This window comes from Lactuca sativa, chromosome 5 (assembly GCF_002870075.4).
Source record: "Lactuca sativa cultivar Salinas chromosome 5, Lsat_Salinas_v11, whole genome shotgun sequence".
In the NCBI taxonomy this organism is placed as follows: domain Eukaryota; kingdom Viridiplantae; phylum Streptophyta; class Magnoliopsida; order Asterales; family Asteraceae; genus Lactuca; species Lactuca sativa.
In genome coordinates, this window is record NC_056627.2 from 28,281,255 (window position 1) to 28,294,392 (window position 13,138).

Consider the following 13,138-nt stretch of genomic DNA (forward strand, 5'->3'; position numbering starts at 1 on the left):
TTTAGTCGTGATTAAGGTCCCCTTAGTGCATGAAGACCCATCAAGAGCTTAGATTCACCATTTAGAGCCTTTAAGGCCATGCATATACGTAAAGTTTGCAGCTTTACGTGATAAGCATGCCCTAGAAGCTTGGATCTGTGATTTGGAGCAGATGCATGGCTCAAAATGGATCTGTATGGAAAGAGGAGTGAATGGACTCGGTAATTCGCAAGGTTGACTCGGCGAGTCGCATGAAGATGGTCGTGAACTCGACGAGTTGGATGAACCACTCGGCGAGCCCGATGAAGATTGCCATAAGACTCGACGAGTCGAAGAACAACTCGGCGAGTCGGATGAGTTTTGACTAGGATGTGTTTGCGTGTATATCCGTCGAGTTTCAAGGAGGAAACTCGACGGGTGGCCTTAAGGTTTGATCGAGATTCGAAAGAACTCGACGAGTCACCCCGATGACTCGGCGGGTTGGAATGTGCTTCAAGGGACTCAACGAGTAGCCGAGTGAACTCGGCGAGTTGAGGTCAACATGGACTGTTGACCTTGAATGAGGACTTTGACTTTGATCAGGGGTTGACTAGTGGGTTATGGAGTACCTTATAAGGTTAAGGACTTATGATTATATTGAACTATGATCATAGGTGGTGGAGCCTGTATCGAGTGATCCGAGAGTTGGATTTTACCTTCCGAGCCGACATCTGCGAGGTGAGTTATCCTCACTATATCGATAGGGTCTACGGCACCAAGGCCGACCCTTTAGTTGTTATTGTTATAGTATGCTACATGTGATTATGCTATGCTTGATTGGAATCAGGGTAGGCAGTACGTTATGCTTTTATGATCCGTAGGGATTGGTATGTTAGTGACCCGCTAGGTCAGTGTTCGAGAGAATTCTATGATTGATGATCAGTAAGATAAATATGCTTGATGTTTGTATATGCCTGTATATGATAGTTGTGCGCACATGGTTATTTGCATGTTGGTTGGGTTGAGGCAGTCCTTCTTCGTGCTGAAGGCCAACATACCCTATGAGCGGTCCGAGGAGACTGTAGGCCCATGTGGCGGACACGTCATGCCGAAGGCTCGGGTTAGATCCAGATAGACTGTAGGCTCAGTAGGGCGGACCAGTCAGGCCGATGGCCCAGTATGCATGTTGATTGAATAATTGTACTGAAATGGTTTTTGTCAGTGTGGTATTGGTATTTTGGGGGTAGCTCACTAAGCCCTCGGGCTTACAGTTTTCAGTTTATTGTTTCAGGTACTTCAGGAGACCGTGGCAAGGCAAAGGCGTGACCATACCGCACCTCATCCTTATGCTATGATTTTGGGACACTCTGATGGATAATGATTTGAAAACATTTTGTAAACAATCGTTATTGGTTTTTATTTATGATTAAAAATTTTAAATTCGGTGTAAATTTTATGGATGTTACAAATTGAAGACTTAAATAATCTTTAAACGTGCATGTGATAGCTCATAACATTCTAGCCGTATCATTTTCCTGAAAAATGTTAATAAAGAACGGATGCACAAAAACGTTTAATTAGCATATAATATATACACATTCCATTACATGTAACGAGGCATACAATTACATACAACTTAGAATGTTATAGCCCCCACTATAGCCTTACATTAATCATGAAAATGCTATGAACACAACCATAGCCTTATATCAAACATAAAAATGCTATGTACATAACCATAGTCTTACATTAAACATAAAATGGTATCTATACAACCATATTCTTACATTAAAACATATTAATGTTATAAACACAACCATAGTCTTACATCAAACATAATAACGGAATTTGGATTTGTCACAATCGATCTATTTATATTTGAACCCTATATCCTCATATGTGTTACGTATAAAACCATTTAATTTATAAAGACGAGTCTTCTTATAAAACATCAAAAAATATGCATCTTTTACTTGTTTATTGATCATTTATTCATTCTCCTTCATTTTCATTTTCATTTTCATCTTCTCTTCTATTATGTTTCTCTTCCATTTCTTAGAGGACAACTTCTCTATTCTCGTAAAATCCTATCATTCCTCGTATGTTTTTTGTTTTCCTTTTTATCTCCTCCTTATTTACTTATTCTCTTTCATTTTCATATTTGCTTATATTATGTTTCTTTTCCATTTCCTAGATGACATCTTTGAATAGATTTTCAACTTTTGGTTGTAAGTAATGGTCTCTTTTTGTGAAACCCACATATATTTATTGTAAAATTTATGCCACATACCAACCAACCAATTTTCGGCTAAATCATATATTCATTATGAGGTGATAAAATATAAATCATACATTTTCATTGCTAATAAAAATTGTTACATGTCATTAAAACATTAAAAGATAGATTACCAAATATTACTAAATGAAAGACATTGTAACAATATACTATATAAACATAATGGGCGTGTTCGGCAAAATTAGTTGGTAGCTGGTGGCTTGTAGCGGGTAGCGGATAGATTGTAGCTTGTAGCGTTTTGTTTAACGCTACATGAAGTAGCATTTGGATTTGGAGCGTTGTGTTTAAACTAAACGCTAGAAGCTTGTAGTGTCGAACGAGACTTTCAGTTCAAAACGGAGCGTTTTGTCAAACGCTAGAAGCTAGAAGCTCTCAAACGCTCCCAAACGCTCTGTGTCGAACATGCCCAATATATTAAAACTCACCATAATACTCATCATATTCATCTACAATCACCCATTATGGATAATCATACGAGATATTTTTTTCTCCTTGCTAATCAATATTTGTTTCTCATTAATCTCCTTCACCTCGTCCATTCCATACTCTATTCCTATACGAGAGATTGTTTGGCCTCCCGTATTAACCGTTCAATTATTTCCCGGTGTGTGTTGTTTATCAATTTCTCTTTTCTTTTGATTTCAGAATCCGTAGCATCCATCCTATCCTTTCTTAAATAAATATCATAAAAGTCAGGGGCGTAGCTATGTTTACAAAAGGTAGGTCTTAGGACTTACCTTTTTTTTAATGCAACAAATGTATATAGAAAAAATGTTATTTTTGTTAAAAAAAACATATATATTTTTGCTAAAAGACCTACCTATTTTAGTTTTATTTACATAAGGAACCATGGTTTTTTTAGTTCTAGATTCACCACTGATAAAAGTACCCACCAACTTCTTTTTGTTTGGTAACTATTAGTTACTTCATCTCATTAGATATCCTCCATGCTCTAAGTTTCTCATTTGATTGTGCAACATTTTCGACTAGTCCTTAGCTGGATAAGAAGAGGAAGACATTTTTGCCATATATTTCGACTAATTGAATTTTTTTCTTAAAGTATGAAGATCTAATACGAAATCGGTATATGCTTACACTCTTTATATAGATATTTGATGTGGAGTTAGTGGGGAAATTGATTAGTGTACCACGAAGTCTTAGCAAGTATCGTGAAGTCTAACCATGGTACTGCGAAATCTTACTACTATTACTTTGAAATCTAACAAAATAGGATAAATCTAAAAACTCATATAAATAAATGAAATAAACAATTCACATTTTATACATAATTATCATAAATACATGTAAATAAACCAAAATATGATAATTTGTCAGAAAATCCTATCAAAATAAAATATTATTTTATAAGATTTTCTGTAAAAATAACATATTTTGGCAAGAGTTTCTGCCAAATTTTTATAAGTTATCGAGTGTTATTGCTAAAATATATGAACTTGGATACAAATCTATATTTGTATATATCTAAGTAGTTGATGATGAGTTATGTTTGAATTTTTCTAAAAAATAAATTGAAAATAAAAATTTAAATTTTTATATAGGCAAAGTGAATTTAAGTTTTTATGTAGGCAAAGTGAAGGGATCCCTTCCAAAAAATAAAAATAAAAGTGAAGTAGTCGTATTTTTGTATTTTTTATGGCTATTCGTATTTGGAAAAATGACTTATAGGGTAAGATACTTTTTGAAATTTACACATTTAGTCCTTATTTTTTATTTTTTTTTTTTTTTGTAAAATAAACTCTTATATTTTATTTTTTGTAACAATGCAATCCTTGTGATCGGCTATACCCGGTATACCGGTCATATACGAATTTTCTTTTAGGGAAAATGACTTGATAGGGTAAAATACCTTTTGAATTGTACACATTTAGCCCTTATTCTTTTTTTTTTGTAAAATAAACCCTTATACTTTATTAATATGTACACATTAGGTCTTTTTCACCAGATTCTACAGGTTTTGCTGACGTGGAAGCACAAGTGGCACTAAATAACAATTAATTAGCTTAGTCACCGGAGGTGGGTGATCCTCCAGCAACAAGAAAAGGGCGGCGACCCTTCTCTTTCTCGTCTCTCTTCCTTCCGGTCGAACAGCAACGACCAAACACCCTTTACCTGTTGTGTTTCTCCGATCTGTCTCTCTTTGCCTCCATTTTTGAGATATGTTGCCAGACGAAGAAGAAAGAATCGACGAGGGGGCTACCAAAGCAGCTCATCGCCGCCAACTACCGTTTCTACTTCCTCGTACTTCCCCCTTCGACCTTGTTGTTTTTGCCATCATTCCTCCTTGCTACCAGTGATGTGTAGGAACACACAAAGGATTCGCCGGAGATCGGGGGTTCTCCCTTTTTTTTTTCATGATGAATAAAAGTTGGAAAAATCTCGTTGTCGATATGTGGATGTCACCTGAGTATTTCATTTCAACAAAATAAAAGAAATGGAAAATGACTTGATAGGGTAAGATACTTTTTGAAATGTACACATTTAGTCCTTATCTTTTTTTTTTTTAAAATAAACCCTTCCACGTCAGCAAAACCTGTAGAATCTGGTGAAAATGACCTAATGTGTACATATTAATAAAGTATAATGGTTTATTTTAAATAAAAAAAATAAAGACTAAATGTGTACATTTCAAAAAGTAACTTATCCTATAAAAATACTTATTTATTTCGTAGACTTGATTTTTGTCTTGTTCTTAAAACAAAATTAGATTTTTTTTTTGTGTATTTTTGCTTTTCAATTTGGGAAAACTACAATAAAGTCCCTACATATTGGCCTCATAATCGATTTAGTCCTTATATATTTTTTTTATTCAATTAAGTCCCAAATACCGGTAATCGTATTCAATTTAACCCTTTGACCTGGTCAACAGGTCATCTAACTTTCAAAAATTACATTTTTGACCCAGATTTCAAAATTTATTACAAATTTGATCAAAAATTTACACTTTTGGCCCAAATTTTAAATTTTGTTACAAATTTGGTCCACACTTTACCCTTTTTGCCCAAATTTTAGAATTTTATTATGAATTCATCATAACTTTAGTTTTTTTACAACTTTTTTTCTCAAATAATTGTTTGAAATATGTTTTTTCTTTATAACATCATATTTATACAAAAAAAACGTATTTTCACATAAAAATCTTATATTTTATATATAAAAACTTTCTTCAAAAAAATTTTTGTATATGAAATATTTAGTTATAAAAATAAGTATTTATTAAGTATATAAATATATAGAAATCCGTTTTTATAAAAAAAATGTATACAAAAACGTACTTTACAAAAAAAAAATGTATACAAACACCCTATTTTATCTATATTTTTTTTTATAAAATCGTGTTTGTTTATATTTTTTTTTTATAAAAACGTGTTTGAATATTTTTTTTATATAATACGTGTTTGTATACATTTTATAAAATGTATACAAACACGATTTTATAAAATATATACAAACACGTATTATATAAAAACTTATTAAAACACGTTTTTATAAAGTGTATATGAACACGTATTATATAAAAAATTATTCAAACACGTTTTTATAAAAAAATATAAACAAACACGATTTTATAAAAAAATATAGATACACACCTATTTGTGTATATATATATATATATATATATATATATAAAGGTGATAGATGTTTGTATACATTTTTTTTATAAAAACGAATTTATATATATTTATATACTAAATAAATACATATTTTTATAACTAGATATTTCATATACAAAAAACTTTTTAAAAAAAGTTTTTATATAGAAAATATAAGATTTTTATGTGAAAATACATTTTTTTGTATAAATATGATTTTATAAAGAAAAAACATATTAGAAACAATTTTTTGAAAAAAAAAAGTTGTAAAAAAAACTAAAATTAGGATGAATTCATAATAAAATTCTAAAATTTGGGTAAAAAAGGTAAGTTTGGACCAAATTTGTAAAAAAAAATTTAAAATCTGGGCCAAAAGTGTAAATTTTGGACCAAATTTGTAATAAATTTTGAAATCTAGGTCAAAAATATTATTTTTGAAAGTTGGATGACCTGTTGACCGAGTCAAAGGGTTAAATTGAATACGATTAACGGTATTTTGGACTTAATTGAATAAAAAAAATATATAGGGACTAAATCGATTATTAAGCCAATATGCAGAGAGTTTATTATAGTTTTCCCTTTCAATTTAACTCACAAAAACATTCACGAAAAAGACAATAATACCCTTGTTGTGGGGACATGGTGCGCAGGATTAGCAAATTAACCCCAAAGCCAATTCATCCAATAGCAACAGGGGGAGTAATATCATAATCGGTGCACCCCACTGTACCTTATCCTTCCTCCCCAACCCCCCTGTATTTACAAACCATCGCTTTTTCGTTTCTAGAGAGAGAAAGAGAGGGGGAGAGAGAACCGTCGCAATGGAGAACACCACCACCACCTCCGCCGCCAACCACCAACCCTCCGCCGCTACCGCAACGCCACCGCAACCCTCCCCATTCCCACCACCACAACAACCCTATCAACACCTCCTCCAACAGCAACACCAACAGCTACAAATGTTCTGGAATTACCAACGCCAAGAAATCGAACAAGTTAATGATTTCAAGAACCACCAGCTCCCTCTTGCACGCATAAAGAAGATCATGAAAGCCGATGAAGATGTACGGATGATCTCTGCGGAAGCACCGATCCTGTTTGCGAAAGCATGTGAGCTTTTCATCCTCGAACTCACAATCCGTTCATGGCTCCACGCCGAAGAGAACAAACGCAGAACCCTACAGAAAAACGACATCGCCGCCGCAATCACGCGAACCGACATTTTCGATTTCCTCGTCGACATTGTGCCGCGCGATGAGATTAAGGATGATGTTTCCGCCGCCGGTACTGGGTTGGGAGGGATTGTGGGCACCGCCGGTGGTCTTCCATATTATTACCCTCCGATGGGGCAGCCTGCACCGCCGCCTCCAGGTGTCACGATGGGACGACCGGCTATGGATCCTACCGGAATGTATGGTCCTCCGTCGCAAGCATGGCAGTCTGTGTGGCAGACCACCGATGATGGGTCATATGGAAGCGGAGGGAGTGCTGGACAAGGGGGCATCGACGGCCAAGGGTACGCTTATCTTTTAATCTCTGATATTGCTATTGCTGCTGTCTTTTTCATTATTTTTATATTTTCAACAGAAAATCTCTTCTTTACACCAAAAAATTTCAATGTTCTTTGTTATAACTTCATAAAATTTGTTTAGTGAACAACAATTTATGTTCTTGAATGCGTTTATCTCATTTTTATTTCTGTATAAATCTTTTGTTTTTTTTCGCGTATGGAATTGTCTAATCTTTCATCCTTTTAGCAAAAAAATCAAACTTTAAAACTTTTTAGAGCTACCATTGTTGTTTGATTAAAAAAAGATTGGGCCTTGAATGTTTTATCTGATTTGCTTGAACAAAATCTTGATTTCCCTTGTGTGATTGTTCTAAATGTGAAATTATGTTCTTCCACTCTTGATTTTTCCTTATCTGATTGTTCTGCAATTCTCGCTTTTTCTTTATGGGGTTATTCTAAATTTGAAATTATTCTTGATTGTTCCAAATTCTAAAACGTGAAATTACACTCTACAAAAATCGATTTTCTTCATTGGGATTGTTCCGAAATGTTAATTTATGTTCTCAAAATCTAGAAAAAAAAATTATTTGGTTTAGGATTTTGGTCAGAAATAAGCAATTTGTTGGTAAATATTTAAAACGGCGAGTCAAACTAGTAGCGATATTCTGTCTTTGAGAATTATACCATCTGTTTCGTCTTGTAGACCTATCAAGTCCTCTAGTTGTTTTAGAATCAAGAATCAAGAATCAAAAAAATCATGATCTTTCTGTATTGATTTGTTGTTTCTGATGGAATCGGAATCAAGGGAAACATTCTTGTTCCTGTCTTCACTGATTTGTAATTAGCCGAAACTAAATGCTTGGTTAGATTTGATGTGAATTACAAGGTAAAGAAAGGTTATGAAAAATGATTGTTTTAATGGGTGTATGAGGAAACTTTTGTTTCTCAATGAAAAAGTTAAATAATGGAATTCGTTACCACCCTCAAACATGGATTCCTGAACAAAAATTATTATTTGTTGTTTTTTATACCATTTTATGGACATCGTTTTCTGGAGTATTTCAACTTTTTTTTCCTTAAAAAAGCATTATGCTTGGAACTTTTTGTGCAAAGCTGTTCATTCTTGCAAAATGTAGTGTTTGTTTTACGTTTTTGCAAAAAACTATTGTTTGTTTGCAATGAAATCCAAGTATCATTTTGCGTGCTATTCTTGTTCTTGATCATAATCTTGTATGATAAGCTTTTTTCACATAAAAAAATAGATGATGTTTTGTTTGTTTATTGTAGGTAAATGCTGAATGTTGGAGGACTTTCTGGGTGGTGGGGTTGAAGCAGCCTGCTGGTGAAGAAAGATGAGATTGGTGGAAAATTGTGATATGAAGTTGAGGTTGCTGCCTATAAATATTACGTAGTGTAATGAGAAAAAAAGAAAAAGAAAAAGAAAAACAAGTTTGAATGATTGGATATGCAGTTAGAGTGTTAGGAGATCTCTTGTATAAAAACAACCCTTCAAAGATCAAATGCAGTTGGAATTTGCAGCAACTTCTTTTGGCATTACTTTAAGTATTAAAATAGTTTTGACCAATAAAAAACATAATGAACACCATTTTTGGCCATGATTAGTTTGCTAAAAATCATGCCAAGTTGTGAAATATATTTTTCTGTATTAAGAGAAAATGCCACTGGGGTTCGATTAGGATTCAGAATTATAGAGTTGGGATATGTCCAGATTTTAATTCATAAAAACTCACATTCCGTTACATAATTTATTTTGAAGATCTTGGTTTTCCGAAAATGTACTAGCTCGTCTATTAATGTTGATAAAAAGTAAACAAAATGCAAGCACCTCGTGTAGGCTTAGGCTTAAATGTCGTTGTGAAATTGGAGATCTGCTTACCTGGGTTTATAATTTTAGTGACCAACTGCATATAGAGATGGTTAAATTCCACATATGGTTTGACCGGGATGGAGATTGAATCCCCAAATAAAAAAAATAAAAAAAACGGAGATGAGGATTGAAATGAGGATATCTGTGAAGATATTAATAATCAAACAAAATATATAATTTTGATAAATTTACAATACCCAATATATGATCAAAGTTATTAAAACTCATTATTCTGTTGAAATTATATTTTTTTTATTCGTTTATATAATTTAAACTCGTGTATAATTTGTTCAATTTGGTTTATCTATTATTAACTCGAATATCATCCTTATAATTTTTTTCTACTTGATTTTTCATGTATATAACTAAATTTGGTAAAAAAATTATTTATAGTTTTTATGTAGGGTGTGTTTAACAAAAGTTAGTTGTTAGCTGGAAGCAGGTAGATGGTAGTAGGACAACTTTAACTTTTATTTGTTATATGAGTGCTTGGCAAAAGTAGCTGGAAGTTTTTGAAATACATAAAATTACATAAAATGATAATTGATTAAAAACAAATAAATATATAAATATATATTTTAAGGGTAATTATGGAAAGTGATTTCAAAAGCTCAGTAGCGTTTTGTTAAACGCTACATGAAGTAGCTTTCAGATTTGGAACGTTTTGTTTAAATTAAAAGCTAAACGCTCGTACTGTCAAACGAATTTTTTTGTTTAAACTTGAGCATTTTGTCAAAAGCTAAAAGCTAAAAGCTCTCAAAAGCTCTGTGCCAAACATGCCCGTAATCTATGAATATTTTTATGGTTTGTAAAATCTTTAATCTTATGTTGGTAAAGCTAAAATATAAATTTTTTCTTTGCATAAAAGTTTTCATATTAAAATAGAAAAAAAAAATCTCCGATTCCCCGTTGGGGATCCCTGGTCCCCACTAAGGGTAGGGAACTAGGGATGAGTATTCATTTATATTTCCCGTTAGGGATGGGATGAGGATGGAGATCGGAGACTATGCTATTTCCTATCCTCGTTTCCATCTCTAACTACCTATCATAATCTATATATCCAATATATGTTTTTTTTATTCCAATGGTTAATGAAGCTTAGAAAAAAATAAAGAGGTGGAAAAATGGATCAAGTATGCAATGTAGATGTTTGTAGGAAATTGACTAATCTGTCTATATAAATGAATAATTTGATAATAATAACCAACTTTTTATAAATTTTGTAAAATGACCACTTACTCCAGAATATGGTATTCCAGAGTAGTTATGTTCATTCTGGAGTTGGTGGTGTTTTTTATGTGTCGGGTCCGGAATTTGACACCCGTACGTTCCGGCCTGGAAAAGTGTATTCTGAATTGTACTCTACATTGTATTCCGAGTTAGGGTATTTGTGTGTTTGTTCTTCTAGAAGCAATATATTTTTGTCTTTGTTCCTCTATTGCTGAAACCCAATTTTGATAGTTTTTATATACTAAAAAAATGAGTATGTGTAGGGATTTTTTTAAGTGTCAATTTCTAGTGGAGAACAATGACAGTGTATCTAGGGATCAATGCAGTATATTAATCCAGACTATACATGATTTGATGTAGATATCAATAGTGATATCAACTTCAGTGGGTTAATTATGTTGGTTGTTTCCAGGTTACACACTAATCAAATACGTCTATCTTTTCAATGTCTTGGATCAAATATAGTTATCTAGATTCTTGACGATAGTGATGTCAAATATTTTCTTAGTTTTGTTAGTAATATGCCTCCTAACACAATATATATATATATATATATATATATATATATATACACACACACACACACACACACACACACACACATATATATATATATATATAATACAAAATTGCTGACTTGAGTCAATCCTTACAAACGATGTGGCCCGCCACAACTTATAAAAGCTTTAGGCTTGACATTGTCACCAATTCACGCCTAACATTATTTAGAACCATGGTTGCAGCTTATGTTGCTCTATCATTTGATGTTGATGAATATGCAAATGATTATGCAAAACTTATGGTGTTGGTTGATGATGATAATATAATTCCACATTGAGAGCTAGTTGAACATTTCCAGAGTTTCATTGATTTTGTTGGGGATGACACTAAATCTGAAGAGGAGGAAACTGAGTCCCTAAAACTATGGAAACCCAAAAGCAAAAGTATCCTTATTATTTTTCGATTATAAAGAAACACAAACCACTCATTGGGGGATGCCTGAACCTTTACCATTTTCAGAATTAGCTCAACAAAAACGTAAAGGTGTTGTAGCCACAAACCATGAAATTAGGATAAAGCATGATGGAATTTAGCAAAAGAATCAGGTTGAGGCTACATAAACCATGATGGAGATTTCCTTGTTATGTGATCTCAAATTACTTCATTTTGGATATATGTTATGAATAATTTATAAAGCAAGAAACCAAAAAAAGTAAAAGATTGTACAATGGGAATATGATGTATTATAAGAACCATTTTCAAATCCATCTATTCTAAAATACGGTCTTTCAGCCTAAGGCAGTGACAATGAAGAATCACTTCTCATATATATGATATTTGACATGCCATGCCTTTCCTCACTTGAAAGAAATTGATAAGGTAAAGTTTATGTTTTGGATACTTGGATACAGAAGCATGAACTGTGTTTGAAGGATTTTAGAAGCTTCTAAAAGAAACATGTCGTAACTCCTAGTTCCTGGTACGCATTTAATTATAATTTGTTCACTTTTGTAGAGCTACTCAATGAGTTGGGAGCCCCAGACTCATCGAGTAGAAACAAGATTGGCCTCGGGATTTTAAGTCGCTTACTTGATGAGTTGAGAAGCCTCGACTCGACGAGTAGGGCTGCCATGATGAAACCCTAATTTCAGGGTTTTTCACCCTATTTAAGCATCCTAATCCCTACTTGCTAGCCTCATTTCCATCCTCCAAATTCCAAACCCTAATCCACGAAACCCTAGTGCCTTGTATGAGCTTGTGAGTTGTTTTGAGTAAAGATTGTGTGTTTTGAAGCTTGTTGAAGAATGAGGAGATTAGAGATCCAGAAGGAAGCTAGTAGATCCAGAAACAACATCTCACCCTCTTAATTTCTCTGGTAAGCAAGTCGAAACTTGCTTAGTAGCTTGTTAGATCTCCTTATCATTTTATGGGGGTTTTTGGTTCAAGAAACATGATCTTTGGGACGTGGGCATCCCAAGTGGGTATACCTTCAGATCCACGACCTTGAGGGGCTCACATGGAATAAAGGTGTAAACTTTATGGGTATGGAAGCCCCATGCAAGCTAGAAGTTGCCATTTTAGCCTTTTAAGCTTCAAAAGGTAATGCATGGGAAGAAAGTTAGGAACTTTACGTGTTCATAGAGTGCTTAGAGTCTGGATCTTAGTGAATATGCCTTAGATAGAGTATGGATGGCTTTGGACCAAGATCTAGGTCCTAAAGGGTTAGGGTTTGGGCTAAACCCATGAATCCAACTTTACCCTTAAAAGGACGTTTTCAGTGTGCATGAGGAATAAGAAGCTGAGATCGGAAGAGTAGGGGCTCAATCCTTTAAGATGGCCCAAACAGAATGAGGAACTCGATGAGTCCAAATAGGGACTCAACAAGTTGAGTTGTTTTGTTCCGGTCTTGTACAAGGTAGAACTCGGCGAGTCTGCGAAGGGACTCGATGAGTTGATTCGCCAAATCGCGTCTATGAGTACAAGGTAGAATTTTCCTACAATAATAGTTTCCATTCAAGCATCAAATTGCATCTTATCAAGCTTTGTATGGAGAAAAGTGTCGAACACCGTCGTGTCGGCTGGAAGCTGGGGAAAAGCAGTTTATGGGACCTAAAATAGTCCATTAGACTGCTGAAAAGTAGAAA

General features: G+C 33.7%; 1 protein-coding gene across 1 annotated transcript; it reads left to right on the plus strand.

Annotated features, from left to right (window-relative positions):
• The first annotated feature begins 6,589 nt into the window (after window positions 1-6,589).
• On the plus strand, window positions 6,590-8,917 carry LOC111880510 (nuclear transcription factor Y subunit C-1). Its single transcript, XM_023876936.3, has 2 exons — window positions 6,590-7,381; window positions 8,663-8,917. Exons 1-2 carry the CDS (start codon window positions 6,687-6,689, stop codon window positions 8,664-8,666), a joined length of 699 nt encoding a protein of 232 aa, XP_023732704.1. The 5' UTR covers window positions 6,590-6,686; the 3' UTR covers window positions 8,667-8,917.
• The last annotated feature ends 4,221 nt before the right edge of the window (window positions 8,918-13,138 follow it).